This window comes from Dama dama, chromosome 20 (genome assembly GCF_033118175.1).
Source record: "Dama dama isolate Ldn47 chromosome 20, ASM3311817v1, whole genome shotgun sequence".
Classification (NCBI taxonomy): domain Eukaryota; kingdom Metazoa; phylum Chordata; class Mammalia; order Artiodactyla; family Cervidae; genus Dama; species Dama dama.
The window spans coordinates 74,746,662-74,765,820 of NC_083700.1; the positions used below are offsets into that span (position 1 = coordinate 74,746,662).

At 41.9% G+C, this 19,159-nt stretch overlaps 1 protein-coding gene across 2 annotated transcripts in view; it reads left to right on the plus strand.

Moving 5' to 3' along the window:
• Positions 1-19,159, plus strand: part of WLS (Wnt ligand secretion mediator) — a 113,442-nt gene that overhangs the window by 38,612 nt on the left and 55,671 nt on the right. For both annotated transcript variants that reach the window (XM_061121643.1, XM_061121644.1), the window contains exon 2: positions 1,433-1,705. In XM_061121643.1, the coding sequence (XP_060977626.1) occupies positions 1,433-1,705 (273 nt within the window). The remainder of the gene's footprint in view (positions 1-1,432; positions 1,706-19,159) is intronic.

Consider the following 19,159-nt stretch of genomic DNA (forward strand, 5'->3'; position numbering starts at 1 on the left):
AAAGTTATACAAATTAATTCCTCTATGAATTTTTATCTTAGTATACACTGATAGAAAAACATAATATTTTCATATTTTTACAGCAGTGGTTCCTTCTCTCAAGTGGGATTTTGGGTAAATGTTGTTTTGAACTTAAACATTTCTGTATTTTGGAACTTTTCTTTTATAGTGATATGGCCATTTTATAATTACAAAATTGTGTTGTTAATGTTCTATCAAATGATCCCTCTCAAAATGCAGGGATCATATTTTAGTATATCCCTAAAGTGTCAAGTCGGTGTTTGGGTTCCCACTCTCTGATAGGTACCTTCATTGGGATCCCAAAGTCAAAATAATTCTTTCTGTCAATCAAAAGCAGTGTTGTAGAATTTCAGAGTGTAGAAAAGCCTCAGAAACCAATCATCTTGATTGAATTTTAGAAGCCAACCATCTTGTTTCTCAGATGAGGATCCTGAAGAGATATACTTTGTTTAACCAATTTATTCCAAATTACCAGAGAGTAAGTCATTCGACCATGCCTCAGACCCCAGGTTTCCTGACTTCAGACACTATGTTCTGTGAAGCCCCAGTGCCCTCCAAGCCTTCAAGCAGGTGAAAGTGAAGCATAGTTGATTCTTGTGACATTTGTTTGGCGTGAGGAGATAACTGAACAAAACTGGCTACACATGTTTTCAATCACCAGTTATTTATTGAAAGAATACAATGAGAAGGCTCTTGGGTATTATGACACCTCTAGAGATCACTAAAGGATCCTCACCTGGATTTGGGAGATCTCTTGGTTTTAATAGGGCTTCCTTAATAGGTAGCTCAGTTGGTAAAGAGTCTGCCTGCAATGCAGGAGACCCTGATTTGATTCCTGGGTCGGGAAGATCTGCTGGAGAAGGGATAGGCTACCCATTCGAGTATTTTTTGGCTTCCCTGATGGCTCAGCTGGTAAAGAATCCACCTGTAATGCGGGAGACCTGTGTTCGATCCCTGGGTTGGGAAGATCCCCTGGAGAAAGGAAAGGCTACCCACTCCAGTATTCTGGCCTAGAGAATTCCATGGACTGTATAGTCTATAGGGTCACAAAGAGTTGGACATGACTGAGTAACTTTTACTCACTTGGTATTAATAGACTTTCCTGGTGGCTCAGACAGTAAACAATATGCCTGCGACTTAGAGGCCAGGCTCTATTCCTGGATCGGGAAGATCCCCTGGAGAAAGGAAATCTTGCTTGGAGAATTTCATGGAGAGAGGAGCCTGATGGGCTATAGTCCATGGGAGTCGCAAAGAGCTGGATACAGCTGAGCGACTAACACTTGATATTAATGATCCTAAGTTATGGAAGGCAGTGTGAAAAATGGAGAGGACAGTAGTGGAAAGAATGTTAGCCAGAATTAGGTACTTGCATGGGTGATTCTTCTAAAACAGAAAAACATTCTCTTTTCAGCTCCAGGACCCACAACGGCAGTATCCTACATGTCAGTGAAATGCGTGGATGTCCGTAAAAACCATCACAAGGCAAAATGGTTAATGCCTTGGGGACCCAACCAATGTGACAAGATCCGAGACATCGAGGAAGCGATTCCAAGGGAAATTGAAGCCAATGACATTGTGTTTTCTGTCCACATCCCCCTCCCTTCCATGGAGATGAGTCCTTGGTTCCAGTTCATGCTATTTATCCTGCAGCTGGACATTGCATTCAAGCTGAACAACCAAATCAGTAAGTGCACCCTCCCTACCGCCTCCTGTCTTGGGGAATTTCTCTCTTCAGGCTTTTCAGAGCCAGTTATAATAGGAGTGAAATAATAGTGTTACTGGTGACAATTATTGACTGCTTTCTACTTACTAGATGCGTTTCTCAGTACTCTACCTGAATGAACCCATTTTATCTTCCTACCAGTTCCTAAAGGTAGGTCTTATTTCACTTTCCAGAGAGAAAACTCAGGCATCAGTGAGGTTGCCCAAAGTCAGAAGGCCAGAGAGTGGAAGAGCTGGAATTCAAAGCCAGGCAGCCTGGCCTAGGAGCCCTGCTCTAGGCAAGTTCCATGCCTTGGTGCCACAAGGGAGCTGCCAATGGAATGATTGGAGAATTACTGAAAGGTCCCATGTTTCCAAATGTCTCTTCTGGTGAGGCTTTGAATTAAGCCATTGCCCAAGAAAAATATACCTGTCAAAATGGGAACACCAACCCAGGAGCTCCCATTTTCCCATAAAATCAGGTTATTTTTCTAGTTTGCTCAGTTGTGATTCAAGACTCTGAGGGCATGAGGCATATCAGCATTTTGTGAGGGGGAGATTGGTAATTTTTGAGAGGCAGATTCACTTGTGACATCTGGAGATAATATAGGGAATCTGTCCATGGATTAGAGTACTTTTTTTAATTCTAATTTTCTTGTATCAGAAATTATTGTGATACATAATTGTTTTAATTTTACTCCACTTAGGAGTTAGAACAGTATATATGCCTGATTGACATTTTATCTGGAACAGATTATGCTAAGATCATTTTTCAAAATGTAATTCTACCCCTGATTCATTCAATCTCTTACTCATTAATTCAGACTGTTTTTGAGTACCCACTGCTACCACACACTGAACTGATGGCTGGACATGTAGATACATATGAAGACACTGTCCTTCAATGGGCTTACAGTGGAGATGCCAGGCAAATAATCAATCATTACAGTACAGTGTCCAAGGTATACCCAGGAGCTGTGGGAGTATGAAGAGAAGGCTTTAGAGCAGAGAAAGGGAAGTCTGCCTTGGCATATACACATACACACATCTGTGCACATGTGTGTGTGTGTGTGTGTGTGTAGAGGTGAGCAGACAGATCTTTGAGGTGATATTAAAGAGTGAAAATTCTGACAAGGAACTGGAGATGAGGGTGGGTGCAAGTGGAAGATCATTTTCTTTTAAATTTTTTATTTATTTACTTTGGATTTTTTTTTTTTTTTTTGGCTATGCTGCATCTTAGTTGTGGGATGTGGGGTCTTCAATCTTTGTTGCAGCATGCAGGATCTTTGTTTGCTGCATGCAGGATTTAGTTCCTTGATCAGGGATCAAACCTGGGCCCACTGCATTGGGAGTGCAGAGTCCTAGCCACTGAACCACCAGGGAAGTCCCTGGAATAGCATTTTAGCTAGAAGGAGTGGTTGATGTGCACCTGGACCTTCATATTAATAACAGCCTGACACATTCAAGTGGTACTTCCTATGTCCCTATTCTCTTGCCTATTGGCTTGCTTGCTCATTCATCGCTTGTGTAATGCATTTATTCATTCAAACTTACTAAGTCTCAACCATGTGTTAAGTACTAGATACAGAAGATACAAGATTGAAAAAAGCACTAGGGGAGAAATGGTTGAGAAACAGACACTTAAACATACGATTAAGAAAGCTAAGTGCTATAATGAGAGGAGTATACAGTATAATGTTTGAGCTTCAGGAAGGGAAATTTGCTATGAGGTTAAAAACGGAGACTAAAACTAATGTGTATACCTTGAGGTTTGGGTTTTTGTATTCCTAGTTCCCAGAATGTATTCAAGAAAAGGAGAATTAGGATCATTAGAGGAGCCATGGGAAGCTGACATGGATAGATTAACTGATTTATGTTCTGGTGTGAAGGTCAAGGACACAGTACTCTGTTTTCTGGGCTGGTTGCCTGTTGTGTATTTCCATATAATATTCTGAGACAGACTCCTAACTCCAAGGGTAAAGGAAATGATTTACTCTGTAATAGAAATTAAATAATTGCTCTGTATTGGCTGTATTAGTGCTGGGTAACAAATTATCCTAAAATTTAGCAGCGTAAATCAATAAACATGTATCATCTCCCTGTTTCTCTGGGTCAGGAATCTGGGCAGTCTTAACTTGGGAGTCTCTGGCTGACTCTTCTGAGGTTAGACTCAAGTCATTGGTCTGATCTACAGTCTTATCAGAAGGTTGAAGCCTCAACCAAGCTTACAACTGGCATCTAAAGAGTGGGACAGTTTTGTGAGGCTGAGCCCTTTACTTGTGGAATCTGATGTTATCTCTGGGTAGATAGTGGTGTCAGAATTATTGGATGTGTGGGAAATTCCACCCTCCATCCTAATTGGTCATCAGAACCTACTACATATCTGAATAACTTCACAGAGGAGTTGCTTCCCATCATATATTAAATCTAAACATCAAAAATACCTATGTTGATGACGCTTTAACTAAAACACTGCTATATGTAAATGAAATGTGTATGTTTTTTTTCCCCCAAGTATATCTTCAGGCTCCAAAAGACATTTTATCTTCATCTAGAAAAAGAGTGGATTAAAGATTCTTAAACAACATCCTTTAAATTTCTTGTAACATGAATATCTGTACTTAATAGGGACACACTAAAATTCTAATAAGATGGACAACTAACAGTTGCTTCAATAAATAAAATAAACTGGAACCATCAAGAAAACCAAATTGATCAAAAAATGCTTATTTTGAGCAGTAGCTCTGATGGGGCCTGTTGACTTTAATTTGAAAATGTTATCTGTTGGGTTCATGAGAATATTCTTTCCTTAAGTGCATTTTCTTTACTGTTTGCTAATGGACACTAAAGAGGGCATCAGTTAAAGAGGGATGGTGTGCCTTTGCTGAGTTATATAGACATATACATATAATAATATTTATGGGACATAGTAGGTCTAGGTGTCCCCCCGATCCTTATGTTAAAGAGTATGTGCAACCTCCTGTCTACCTTTTACATTTTATCATTGTTTGAATGCCTTTTTGATAGCAGTATGTGGGGCAGAAGAAAAAAGATTGCGAATGTGGTTAATAAGATCCTATTATATGTGGATGACTTTCTGTTTATTAAAGATTCAGTGCTAGCAATATTACTTCAAACAGAAGGAAGAGTCAGGACCAATCCTGTTTTTTTTTCTTTAAGCTTTCCTAGGCAGTCTATGAAATGAGTTTCAGATTTCAAATAATAAGAGATTTCACACTTGGACTATGAAATTAAAGTTAAGATTTTATATACACATGTGGAGTTTTCATGTATCTTTTAAGGGTCCTTAAGCAGACAAAATAATCAAAGGACTATATATTTTACATGACACAGTCATTTGGAGCTAAATTGTTTATTCCTTTTAAACTTTCAGTTTAAGATGATACAGGTTTTGGCTAGGATTTGAGATCTTGACTATCCCTCAGAAACTGAATAAGCATTGATATTCACTTTAAAAACTGGTCATTGTTTCCTCAATTCCAAGATTTCATCAGACTCATGTCTTGAAAGTGAAAGTGAACGTGCAAGTCGTTCAGTTGCGTCTGACTCTTTGCAAGAATTCTCCAGGCAAGAATACTAGAGTGGGTAGCCTTTCCCTTCTCCAGGGGATTTTCCCAACCCAGGGATCGAACTGGGGTCTCTTGCATTGCAGGCGGATTCTTTACCAGCTGAGCCACAAGGGAAACCCTAGAATACTGGAGTGGGTAGCCTATCCCTTCTCCAGGGGATCTTCCTGACCCAGGAATTGAACCAGGGTCTCCTGCATTGCAGGCGGATTCTTTACCAACTGAGCTATTAGGGAATCCCTATGACTTTGGAGGGGGAAATAATGACATCATAGAATAATTTATAGTAATAAAAGTGTTTAGAGAATGTGTATATTTTATTTGAGAAAGATATTCCATGTTTGTTATGCAAAATAAGTAATCTATATTTGAAAGAGCAATTTTAAACAGAATTCCTACTTTCATTTTGTAAAAAAATATTTATTTGCTGTGCTGTACAGCGCTGCATTTGGGATCTTAATTCTCTGACCAGGGGTTGAATCTGCATCCCCTGCACCCCTGCATGTGGAAGCACATGGTCTTAACCACTGGGTCCCTGAGGAAGTCCACCTACATCGATTTTTTAAAAATAAACATTTAAATAACCTACTATTGTCATTCATTGCTAAGTATGAAAAGTAGTAACCACTTCAACTTGTAAATGGTGATAGTTTTAAAAGGGCTTTCCTGATAGCTCAGTTGGTAAAGAAACCTCCTGCAATGCAGAGGACCCTGGTTCGATTCCTGGGTCGGGAAGATCTGCTAGAGAAGGGATAGGCTACCCACTCCAGTGTTCTTGGGCTTTGCTTGTGGCTCAGATGGTAAAGAATCTGCCTGCAATGCAGGAGACCTGGGTTGGGAAGATCCCCTGGAGAAGGGAAAGGCTACCCACTCCAGTATTCTGGCGTGGAGAAGTCCATGGACTGTATGGTCCATTGGGTCGCAAAGACATGACTGAGCAACTTTCATTTTTAAAACAATAGTCTGCAAGAACTGGGAAGGGAAAGCCAGTCAAAGAGAATCTAGAGACTTCTAGATACTTGAAAACTGGTTGTTGTTGTTTAGTTGCTTAGTCATGTCTGACTATTTGCGATCCCACTCACTGTAGCCTGCCAGACTCCACTGTCCATGGAATTTCCCAGGAGAGAATACTGGAGTGGGTTGCCATTTTCTTCTCCAGGGTATCTTGCTGATCCAGGGATCGAACCCATGTCTCCTGTGTCTCCTGTATTAGCAGGCAGATTCTTTTCTACTAACGCCACCTGGGAAACTGGACTGTTCAGTAAATGCCAACTCAAGGTGGCTCTCTGTGTCTCATCTGTGGATACTGAGGGTCTACTGAACTGTTTTGTATAGGCGACTTGAGCATCCATAACTTTTAGTATCCACTGGGTGGGGATTTGGGGGTAGGGGGTGGTCCTGGAACCAATCTCCCGTGGATAATGAGGGATGACTATACGAATTCTGAGCAGACCTGTCTGTCGAAATCTGTGTTTGGGTCAGTGGTTGACTTTTACCTAAACATTTCAGAGGCATGGGATTAATGTGTTTGTCAGGGCACAAACATTGGTGCTTCCTTAGAGCTGAAAGGGACAGAGGACTTCAGTTTTTGCTCTGGAGAGTTAGCAAATGGAGGGAGTATGAGTAGACTAAAAGATATCAGAAAAAAGTCAGCCTAAACACCTAGTGTCTGGATGGTTAATTGTTGGAAAAAACGAATGTTTATCTATGTGATGACTTAGATTGTTCTGTAACAACAAATTACCTAATTTGAAAATATCATCTAGAGTGGATATATACCTTTCTTTTTATAGTGTTTTATCAATCACTCAATTTACATCGATATTTTTAAAATACAGATTTGGGATGGCCGAAATCATACCCACTTGTAACGTAAAATCACTCTACTGATTACAACTGCAAGTCATATACTTAGCATAACCTCAGACTCTCTGTGGGGCTTCTTTTGAGGAACTTGGGTGCTGAGACCAAAGAAAAAGGTGTTTTATTTATTTATTTTTTCAACATGTGTCTACCCAGCTTTCAAATTTTCTATTGAAATAGAAGCACTGAAATTCATTGGCAGAAAGCATCAGGATGGATTGATCTGTCTTTAGCAGTAAATCTAGCATTTTCAGATGTCTAAAGAACTCTTAGGCTGAAGAAGTACTGATAAATGGTGTGGAATGGGGAAAGCCAGGGTGTTTATTCTGTTCTTAGGTAATGAAGTCATTATGTTTTGCCTTGAGCTCTATGCTGTATTCTACAACTGAGCATTAAGTCTTAACTTGTTTCACTTTTGCAAATGACTACATGAAATGATCAAATTATTTCTCTAACAAGGGATTTTTCTTTTCTCAAACTGAAAATATTTCTTTGAAATATTTCTAGTAAAAATATAGAACATAATTACCCAGTCATTTTTCAAGTTAAATGTCTGAGTGTCCTGGGAGAAAATTGCCTAACTTTTTATGAAATGATTGTACTCTTCCATTTGTGTAGCTGTTATAGAATGTTAGGTAGACACCAGATGAAGATAATTAGGATAAAGGAACAATCTACTGACTGTAAAAAGTGAACTGTCACTTTATCTAAAATGATTAGGGGAGGATTTATAGAAGGGAAAAGACGGAATCCTTTTGTGATCTTATTGTTGACCACCAGCAAGAGCTGTGGTTCTTAATTCTGTATTTTCGGATACCTCTTGGGAAGAGTCCACAAAGAGAGCTTAACGAAGCAGAAGATTCTCTATACCATAAAACAGTAACTGCTGTGATGGAGCAGACCATTGGTAATATGGTATCCACACAACAGGAATTCCATGCTTCGTCAGCTAATCCTCTTTAACAAACTATATTGAAGCAAGCCACTGAGAAGAAATCTAATTCTACCCTCCCACTCCCATTCCCCCACCTTCCCTAAAAGAGACTTCTTTGGTTTATGGCTATGTTACAGTCTCATAAAGAAACATTTCTGAATGGATAGTTTCTATTACAGGCTAGTGACACCTCATGTGAAGAGTTGACTTGTTGGAAAAGACCCTGATGCTGGGAGGGATTGGGGGCAGGAGGAGAAGGGGATGACAGAGGATGAGATGGCTGGATGGCATCACCGACTCGATGGGCATGAGTTTGAGTAAACTCCGGGAATTTGTGATGGACAGGGAGGCCTGGTGTGCTGCAATTCATGGGGTCGCAAAGAGTCCGACACGACTGAACAACTGAACTGAACTGAATTGAGTGACACCAAGAAAAAAAGCTTCCCTGGTGGCTCAGAGGGTAAAGCATCTGCCTGCAATGTGGGAGACCAGTGTTCGATCCCTGGGTCGGGAAGATCCCTTGGAGAAGGAAATGGCAACCCACTCCAGTATTCTTGCCTGGAGAATCCCATGGACAGAGGAGCCTGGTAGGCTAAAGTTCACGGAGTCACAAAGAGTCAGACATGACTGAGTGACTTCACGCTGAGTGACACCAAGAGTTTTAAAGTTCCTTTGTAAATTTCTTTACCTACCCCAGCATCAGGGGGGGAAGAAATAAAAACTTCAAATTTTTCCTCTTCTCTCTCCCCACCCCCTCAAAAGAAGATAAGCTGAGAAAGCTCAAAACACACCAGAAAGATGCAGTAGCCTTAAATGGAGTGGGGTTTGAGGTGGTGAGTAAAGGTAGAGAGGTTGTCAGTATTCAAGATGAATTTACATGGCCCGTCCTCTTTCTTATGGAGTTGTGTTTCCTCTTCAAACCAAGGCTAGAACCTAGAATTTACAAGTATAACTCCGTCTTACCTACTGACTTAAAATAGAAAGAAACTAAAATCACAGGAGAGGACCATATTTTGTTGATTATAACCCAGGATAGTGAATATTAAAGACATCATGTTTGTTTACTCTTATTCATGGATTATCTTTCCCTTTGAGGGAATCTTCAGGCACAGCTTTGAAATTAACCATTGTGAACATGTTTATATTGGCAGGAGGGTAAGAACCTTTGGCTTTATTTGGGTGTGATATGTGTAAGCCCATGACTTGGACAGCATCCCTATAAAGCTGTCTGGATCTCTATACTTTCTGGCTCAATGGTTTTGTATTATGTATTTCCAAATGAAAAAATCCAATCAAGAAACAGAGTTGGACTCTTTCAACACCTTCCCAAGACTTTATTTATTTATCTTTTTTAATGTTTATAGTTTTCTATGACTTCCCAGGTAGCTCAGTAGTAAAGAATCCATCTGCTGATGCTGGAGACATAGGAGACACAGGTTCAATCCCTGGGTTGGGAAGACACTGAAAGAGGAAATGGCAACCCACTCCAGTATTTTTGCCTGGATAATCTCATGAACAGAGGAGCCTGGCGGTCTGTGGTCCATGGGGTTGCAAAGAGTCTGACACAACTGAGCACACATATAGTTTGTTATATGAGATCCCTCCCACTTTCTTCTAGTCATCCATTGACTTGTTGGTCAATTTAGCATTAGAATGTAGATTGTGTTGGATTGGTCTCTAGTCTTAGCAAAACACTCATCCATGATGTTGAATAATTTGTAGTAATTGTTGCTAAACATCCACTGTGTGATTGCAGACTTTGAGCACTGGAAGAAAGGCTAGAATGCTATTTGGTCTAATAATATAAACAGGAACCTGTGGGTAGACTTTAAGGACCATTTGAGCCCCTGATACTGTGTGAAATTTTAATCCTATTTACTTGTGTGCATTTTGGGAATAAGAGGTTTTGAGGCTTTGGTCAGATTTTCAATGGGTCCCCAAATGTTAAAGGACTAATTTACGAGATGAGGAAACCTTATAATACTTGCCCACTGTAGCACAGCTGTCTGGAGAGAGAGCAGGATCTCCTGGTTGTGTATCAACTGTGTAGACTAAATATACAGGCCCATGAGGCTTCTATCAAACAGAGACCTCTAAGATTCTTAGACAGAATGTGCTGGTCATTCTAAAACGGTGTATTTTCTTTTTTTCAATCTCCCAAGTTCAAGTTCAGGAAATGTAGTGCAGTCTAGAATCTAGACTAGGAGGTAGGCTGGTCCTGTTTATAGTGCCACAGCTGCAGATCACCCACGTGTCTCATTTCCTGCTCTGAGTTTAGAATATAAATGAGGAGATTCTCTTTGCATCCATAACAAGTATATCCTGGTTACTAAAATAAAAGCCTGGTGACATCAATGAAAAATGTGAGCAGCAAAGCCACCACAAGCAGCAGATTCCTTGATGGTGCCCCACTATATATAAGACATTTTCTGCTTTTTTACCTCCTCTTCTAATTTTGGGTATTGTCAGTATTTAAATGCCAGTCAGTCATCACATAGCTAATGTGAGGTTATTTTATGGAAAATCATACCTTTATTTTGGGTGACCTAAGAAAATAAGAAGTAAAATTATTTTCTGAATGATACTTCTGAAAGCAAAAGAAAGTTAGATGGAGAAAGAAAATCCTTTGTTATACAAAGCAGAATTTTACTTTAAAAAGTGCCAGGGACTCTACAATGGAAAAAACCACTTTCCTCAACAGCTTCGTACTATCTACACACTGATGCTAAAAATGGTTCCAGTTCTTCTTTTGCTTTAGTAATTTAGTGCTCATGGTGTTAGTAGGAGAGGTAGTGGTAATTCTTTGAAGGAAGAGGAGGTTCTGGTTTTTTAATTGTTCTGGTTTAGGTTGTTCCCTAAGGTAATTGTCCATTGAATCTTATCTTTCCTGCCTTACTGGTTATTCATATTATGACCACAAGGGAAAGCCCAGGCCTGACCTAACAGACAAGATTATGTGTTCTTTAAATGTAAGGACTAGGGGAAGATAGAAGAATTCAGTGTCTTTAAAAAAAATTGCTGCCATGTAGAAAAGTTTTAATAAATGAAATTGTTCAGCAATGAAAGGGCTGTCTCTCCAGGTAGTGAGCAGCCTGTCATTGGTAACAATCAAGCAGGAATTGGTTGAGGGGGCAATCATAATGATGACCACAATGATAACTTGCATTTGGTGTTGATTTCTTTACAAAGTACTTTTGTACTAGAGATGCTGGTGGTTGTCTGTGTTGCCAGCCACCTGGTTTGGCCTCATATCATTTTCTTACAGAACTTGTCTATTTCCCCTCCCTCAGAGTGTGGACTTCCACCATGCCTCCTGAATGGGCACTTGGCCACATGATCAGTCCCTCAGCCATAGCTGATTGGATTAGGATAGGCCCTTGCCCCAAGGGGGAACAATCAGATTCTGTCTTATAAGAAATTGGGGTTCACTATTTCTAGGCTCACCTTCATTGACATTTAAACTGAAAAGTCCTGAGGGCTACCTGGGCAGCCATCATTCGTTACATGCCTGGAGAAGCAGAGAAAGTTGGTTGGCAAAGTGGGAAAACCGGATACAAAGAAAAAGTGGAGATGAAGGCCCATGGGGTATAATTACAATCGACTACAAGTGATGAATCTCTCCCTGACTGTTTTATCTTCCTGCTTCTGGTTCCTCAGGCTTATTAGCACTTGAACTTCTCAAGATACCTTTGTATCCTTCCAGCTAATTCTACTTAAGCTAGTGTGTGTAAAGTCCTGTTACTTGCAAACAAATTATCTCTTAGTAAGATAACTTTATTTTTATTTCATCTGATCATCTCAACAGTTCTCCCTTATAGAAAGAGAGGAAACTGAAGTTAAATGATTTGTCCAAAGTCTCCTAGCTGAGAAATAGAGGGGTTGTAAGTGTAAGTGATCTTGGGAATCGAGTGCCTTTTCCCACTGAGTCTATGGCATGAATCCATCGATAGTGCCCTGGAGAGGCTTTCTGATCTGAGTGGGAAATCATACGAGATGACCCCTAAGGTCCCGTCCACTCTGTGTCTCTTTGGCTGAGAGTCCATGACTCACTTAAGGTTCTTAGACTATAAAAATCTCATGAGTATCCCTTCAGCTTTGTGAATCAGTTACTTCAAAGACCCTCAAGAGTGAACCATTTTAGAAGATGGCTGTTAAGTGGGGATGGATGCCCGTATGTTAGTGGGTAAACTTAGTGTTGAGTGAGTTTTCTTGTCTTTCATTTTGTTACGTGTTACCTTGTGTTCATTTCTAGTCCTTGGGTAGGCAGACAGGGTTGGTGTACTGGAAGTGTATTTTTAGGCTGACATTAAAAAATGTATCATAGACACCAACTCAGGAAGCAGTTTTTAGGTGAGTCAGTATATAAATAACCTCAAAGAGTTTTCATAAAGGGATGGTAGATCTTTTAAATTTAACAGCCCAGCTTCTGAGGCCCCCTTTCCAAAGTCCTACATTCACTTAGTGGTCATTTATTGGGCTTCTACTGTGTGCTGGCATTTTTTACTCAGAAATTAAGGTATAAAGATAAATCCTTATTTTTCATAATACAATTTCAAAAAACCTCATGGTCCTTCTTTGTTTACTTCTCTCTATCCTGAAAGACTGAATTTTGAGGGCAGGAACTGTATTTTGTTCATCTTTGTGTCCCCATACTTAGCATAGCCCCAAGAACAGTAAATACTTGAGATGTACTCAAAAGAATTAGTTAGGAGCTCACTGTCTAGTTAGAAGAGAAAGAAACAAAAAAAATCACACTAGTGTGTTCAGTGCTAAGTGCCCAAAATATTCCATGAACACAGGAGGGGGAAATGATTAACTCACTGTGAATACAGTTTTTTAATTGAGCCTTGAAGGGTGGAGTCTTAATGAGAGATGGTGGAATCTGTGATTCTCTACTATCTGTTGGCAAGGAGACAATCCAAGGGCAGCCTTATTTTGTTCTGAAGCCAGAGTGTTGGGCCAAAAACTGGACCTGTCACTTAACAAATTTATGTGACACCTTTGGCAAGTAAGTTTCTGAACTTCCTTATACTTCATTTTCTTTATCTATAAAATAGAGATAATAGTAGTACCACGCTTATTAGGATTGTTTTAAGGATGAAACAGTAATACATATGAGGCTTTTACATAGCAAGTATACAGAATAAATGCTCAATAAAGGTGAGTTACTGGACTTGAGCAGAGAGAAGAAATGTAAGTTCTGAAGAGAACATAGTAGCCCAGAAATGGCGGCAGGGAGCAGGACCCAGTATGTAAAACAAGGACCTGAACAGATGCTAGCCACAGGCCTGTCACTACTTAAGGACAGTGGTTCTTAACTTTGGGTCAAAGACCTTGACATTGAGAGAAAAATGTGCACAAACTCCATACAGATACTTTGTATTCATATTTCAACTGAAGACCTGAAGGTCATCTGTGGGATTCAGAGGTTCGTGAATCTCAAGGAAGAGTTCTACTTTCGTGGTATAGGGAGACCCCCTGGGTGCCCGGTTGCATGCTGATCACCCTAACACCCTAAAATAAAAGATGTGGGAAATTCTCAGCACCCTTAGGAGATTATGTGCACAAGGGATGATTTAATCATATTTGACTGTAAACATGAATATGTAAATTAAAATATTTGGGAATAGAGTAATAATTCAAGAAGGGAGCAGAGGTATGTGGGAGAAAACCTCTTAGAAGTCTGCAAATGGAGATTATAGAAGTTACATGACTTCTCCAAAGTCATCTGGGTTGCAGCTGAGGAAGGCAGGACTAAGAACCCTGTTTTTCCACCATGAAATACTGTGAAATAACATGTTGTATGCAGAAGATGGTAAATTCCTTTGTTAGAAGAATTTCATATTAGAGAGAAAAGATGAGCTCCTAAAAGAAAGACAGGCTGATTTGGTGAGTTGCCATGATGACTGGGCTAAGAAATTTGGAGTTTGATCCTTAAGAAAAAGAATTGAAAATCGCATATTTAGTACTGAAATGAAATGTGGAATTCAGGATTTGAGACTTGTAGCTTGTCCTTTGAATTATACAGCAGCTGGAAATTGAATTTTTCTTTTTCCCCCAATCTGGACTTCTCACATGGTGGTCTTCCCAACGGGAGGCATCTGTGAACTTTTTAATGGGAGAAGTCATAAAGCTGGGTTAGGGCTGTGTTCGCACAAGGCTGGCTTCCGAGGCAGGTAAAATCTAACTCCCCTTTTGCTTTTCAGCCACAGACACAGCCATCGCTGCCACCACCAGCTGAGTAACTCGGAATCTAGGGGTTGCCAGTAATTGTGGGTTTTAAGTCACAGAGGAAAAAGATAAGAGGCGAGCAAGGCTGGTTTTTTCACAATTAAATGTTGCCTCTCGGGCTCGTCTGTCGGCAGGAATCCAAGAGGTCAGGACCCACCAGCCATATTATTTTTCTCCCTGGCTGCCTGCTGTCACTCTTATCCCCTCCTCATTCATGGGAATGAGGAAAAGGTGGGTTGGAAATAAAAAGCTTTTGCTAGCCTACTTTTTCCTTTACGAAACTTGTCGGAAACAAAGCTTTCCAGTGAAACAGACGGGATCCCTTTAGGTAGCTGGCTTGTCCTGGCGACAGCACAAAGGTATTTTTATGGGGGGGAAGGAAACCATTGTTGAAATGTCCTCTTGTCATTTAATAGTTGTGACATTGTTTTTTCTCCAGGACTGCTGTGTACTCTGGGATTTTTACATTTGTTTCTGTTTAACTCTTTATGTTAGTCAACATCAAGTTTCTATCCCTGGTCACGCCAACTCCATTGCAAGTGCCCTGAAGGCAGGAATTGTTTTACTGTTCTTTGTTTTTAACACAGCACCGCCAAGGTAGAAGGCAGTTAAGCATCTGGTGGTGTTTTCATTTACTGTGTTCAAGAGATGTTAAAAGGACCTTAGTCATCATATGTTCAACATCAGAATTTAATGAAAGAATACAATGTGTAAAGTGACTTATTCCAGTTGTACAGCTAATTAGTGACTTTCCCAGAGCAAGAAACAGGTCTCATCTCCTAACTCATGATGTCATGGGAGAGGCCTGGAGTGATGAAGTCAGGCAAACCCCATTCAGTTTGCCTCCCTCCCACACTGATCCTGAGACCACATGCCTCGGTTTCCTCATTTTGAGATTACAGATAATCTTCTATACCCGGCTGGCATCTAGGTGTGGCTGAAAATGTCTACACATAATCAGCACTCAAAAATGAGAGCTTTAGAGAAACTTCGTTTTATGTCTTTTAAAAATACAAGACCTCCTTTATAAGAAAACACATTTCTGTGATCTCTTCACCATCAGAAAATGTAACTTGATTGCTGTTGGTGAGAACAACTTAGGAGGGATAGCAGGCTAGCGGGGCTCTTGGGAGGATGCAGCCTGGAATGGACCAGAAGTGGAAAGTGGTCCTGCCCACAGATAAGAAAGGTAACAAGTGCCATGCCTCGGCCCGTGTTCCATCAGTCCTCGATGGGAGAGAGTTGGGTTGGCTTATTCAGCAGTTGGTCAGGAATGCCTGCCGCACCCGCCATGCTGGGCAAGAGGCTAGGTAGAGATGTTGGGGGTTGGAGGGGATGAACAAGTCAGTGGGCCTAACTTGCTGCAGGAGTGAGATGAGTGTAAATGATGGTAAGCCACACAGTGAGAGAGGGAAGGGCCAGGGGCTGAGGGACAAGCACTCGGGAGGACAGTGCCCAGACTTAGTGTTACTCAGAGGCAAGTGTGGGGGAGATAGATGCATGGAAAGATTGACCAAGATGGGGTGGGGCGGGGGGAGTGCCAACATTACCGGAAAGGAAAGAGTCTTTCAAAGGAGAGACTGGGAGAGGTGACTGGGGAGGAAGAGCAGGAGGAACCTGCTCTGAGCATCAGTGGCTGTTACTGAGGGAGGAGTGATGAAGGTCTTTGGGGCCCGACCCAGAGCTCTGGTTTTTGGTTATCCTTCACTCTCACAGACATGGATGCCTTCTCCACCCTCTCTGTGGTGTTGAGTCCATCTATCTCCTGGAAGCCTGAGCAGCTCCCCCACATTGTCCCATTGCTGCCTGGAGCTCAGGGAATGCCCTCACTGATGATCAAGGGGAGGACCTCATCTGCAAATGAGAACCCCAATCCCCACCTGTGTGCTTAGTCGCTCAGTCGTGTCCGACTCTTTGTCATCCCATGTAAGTCCACCAGGCTCCTGCGTCCATGGGGATTCTCCAGGCAAGAATACTGGAGTGGGTTGCCATGCCCTCCCAGGGGATCTTCCCAACCCAGGGATCAAACCCAGGTCTCCTGCATTGCAGGCAGATTCTTTACCGTCTGAGCCACTAGGGAAGCCCCCCATCCCCACCTAAGCCACATGAAACAAATACTCTGTGCGAATAACACTGGCCTGACTCCAGCAATAACACAGCTGTTGAAACAGCTTAGTCACCAGGGCGATGGAGGTAGTGCGGCGCGGGAATGCGGGGTGCAGAGATCTGACATTTAGCTGGCTGGCAGCCGCCCCGGGAGCCAGCACCGATCTGTGGGAGAGCCTCGGAGAGGGTCCGCTTGCCATTCACAAGCATGTCCTTGTTTCTTTTGAAGCCCAACCGTAATCCTCTCCCTGGGCCAGGCAGACTGTGGAAGAAAACTGAAACATTTTGGGACCGAGGAGAGGACAACCAAAATGGTTCACTCCTCTGAGACACCTGGTTTCTTTCCCTTAATGATCCATGTTTATTTCCTGGATAATATACTTTTTTTTCCCCCCTGCTCCAGGCTAGGCAGAGTGTGATTTAGAGGAAGGTTGAGTGGGAGGAGGGGATGGTGGGGAAGAGCTCTTATCTAGAAAAATGTGACTTTCTTAGCTTTTAGGTGTAGGAAGAAGCGGGCAAGTCCTGGCTCTCCTGCCTGATCTTGCTTGAGCTTCTGCATCTTCATCCGTCAGAGCTCCTGTCTGAAGGACGCTGGGCAGATCTGGGCACACTGCTTCCCTGGTTTCAAGCAGGGTTTTAGGAGGACTAATAAACTGCCACGGAGTGACCCCATCCCTCCTCTAGCCCTTTGAAGAAGTGACCTTTGTGTTTTCTCTTTATCCTGGACTACTTCTGCACTGTTTGTTTTGGGAGCTGTTAAGTTAAATTAGCCATCCCTTTCCTCTCCTGGTTACTGTATGAGAATGCAGCTGTCAGTCTGTAAACTCTGCCATCATCTATTCTTAGATTCAGGGTGAATGAAGCCCTCTTCTCTAATTGCATTTGGGGGGGAGGGGGAGGGCAGGTAGATTTTCATAACCATCAGCTGTTCTTCTAAACGCTCTGTGCACTGCTGGTGTCCTGGGGAGAAAGCAAAGCAGCCCACTGTGCGTTTCCCTCCCCTGGCTGTCAGGTTTGTTCTCACTCCACATTTATGTTGATTATGGTCAAACAGGAAAGAGCTGTTGCCACATTTGCTCTCCAGCGTTTTAACACTTGCCAGCTTGGATGGTTCTGATTTCTCTAGCTTTGTCAGGAAATGATTGGTTCATTGTTGAGTTCAGGTTCCTTGGAAAACAGGGAAGATCCTTCTGGTGACATTTACTATGAGAGTCAATAATCTTAAATATCCTGAGAACTGTGTAAGTGCAGCAGGCCTCAATTTTTTCGAGATCTCTCTACCCGCTCCTCCCCCCATCCCCGCCCCATCCCAGTCTGCCTTTCACACAGCTGCCGGATCTCTCTGCTTAAACATCCTTCTAAATAAGATGCTGCAATGTTCAGAGCACATTTCTTCTCTTTCTTAGCAGATGCTTCCTCATCCCAACCTTGTCTGTTTTCTCTACTCCATCTCCCATTCCCTGCCATATTGAATGAGCTGATTTCTCTGACTGCACTGTGCTATTTTGTGCTCCCATGACTCTCTAGCCACGTGATTCCCTCTGCCTGTAATTCCTTCTTCCTTACCTAGTGAACTCTTACTCATCCTGAGTCAACAGTTAAACATCGTTTCTTTTAGATGAGATACTTCAGAAGGTTGTATACTCTGTGCTCTGTTTCTCATCCCCCTAGTTAGCACTCTTGGCATCTTATGCTGACTACAGTTGTCCCTTGATGTCCCTGGGGGTTTGGCTCCAGGACCCCTGTGAATGTCAAAATTCACAGATGCCCACGTCCTTTATATACTGCACCTTTATATGGTGCAGTACAGTCAGCCTTCCATGTCTGCAGGTTCTGCATCTGTGGATACAGAGGACTGACTGAATACACCTATTTCATATGCACTGCCCACATGGGGTAATATTCCTTCCCTGGTGGCTCATTAGTAAAGAATCCACCTACCAATGCAGGAAGTGCTGGTTCGATCCCCAGGTTGAGAATATCCCCTGGAGAAGGAAATGGCAACCCATTCCAGTATTCTTGTCTGGGAAACCCCTGGGACAGAGGAACTTGGCAGGCTATAATCCATGGGATCACAAAGAGTCAGACATGACTTCGCAACTGAAAAACAGCTGCCTTCCTTACCTTACTGTGAACAATTGAGGGCAATGACTCTGCCTTGAAACTAGTAGGTGCTTAAATGTATTTGGTGGAGGAAAACAGGGATTGGATGGTCCAACTAGCATTAGAGGTTTCAGAGGTATATTATTCCATCATGGTGGCTGCATCAGCTGTTATGATTTCTCAGTTCCTGATGGGCTTCTTTTCTGTCCCGGATAAGTAGGCTTGAGTAGATTATCAGAGACCTAACATGTCATACCCAAGTGAGTGCTGTAGATTTTTCTTCCCTGGAGTCTTACCAGTAGTTCAACCTATTCTCTTATCTCTGTAGATGTGGACAGGCATGATTATTGTTGTTCAGTTGTTAAGGTGTGTCTGACTCTTTGTGACCCAGTGGACTGCAACAGGCCAGGCTTCCCTGTCCTTCACTATATCCTGGAGTTTGCTCAAATTCATGTTCATTGAGTCAGTGATGCTATCTAACCACCACATCCTCTGTCACATTCTTCTCCTTTTTGCCTTCAACCTTTTCCCAGAATCAGAGTGTTTTCCAGTGAGTTGAGTCTTCGCATCAGGTGGTCAAAGTAATGGAGCTTCAGCCTCAGTCCTTCCAATG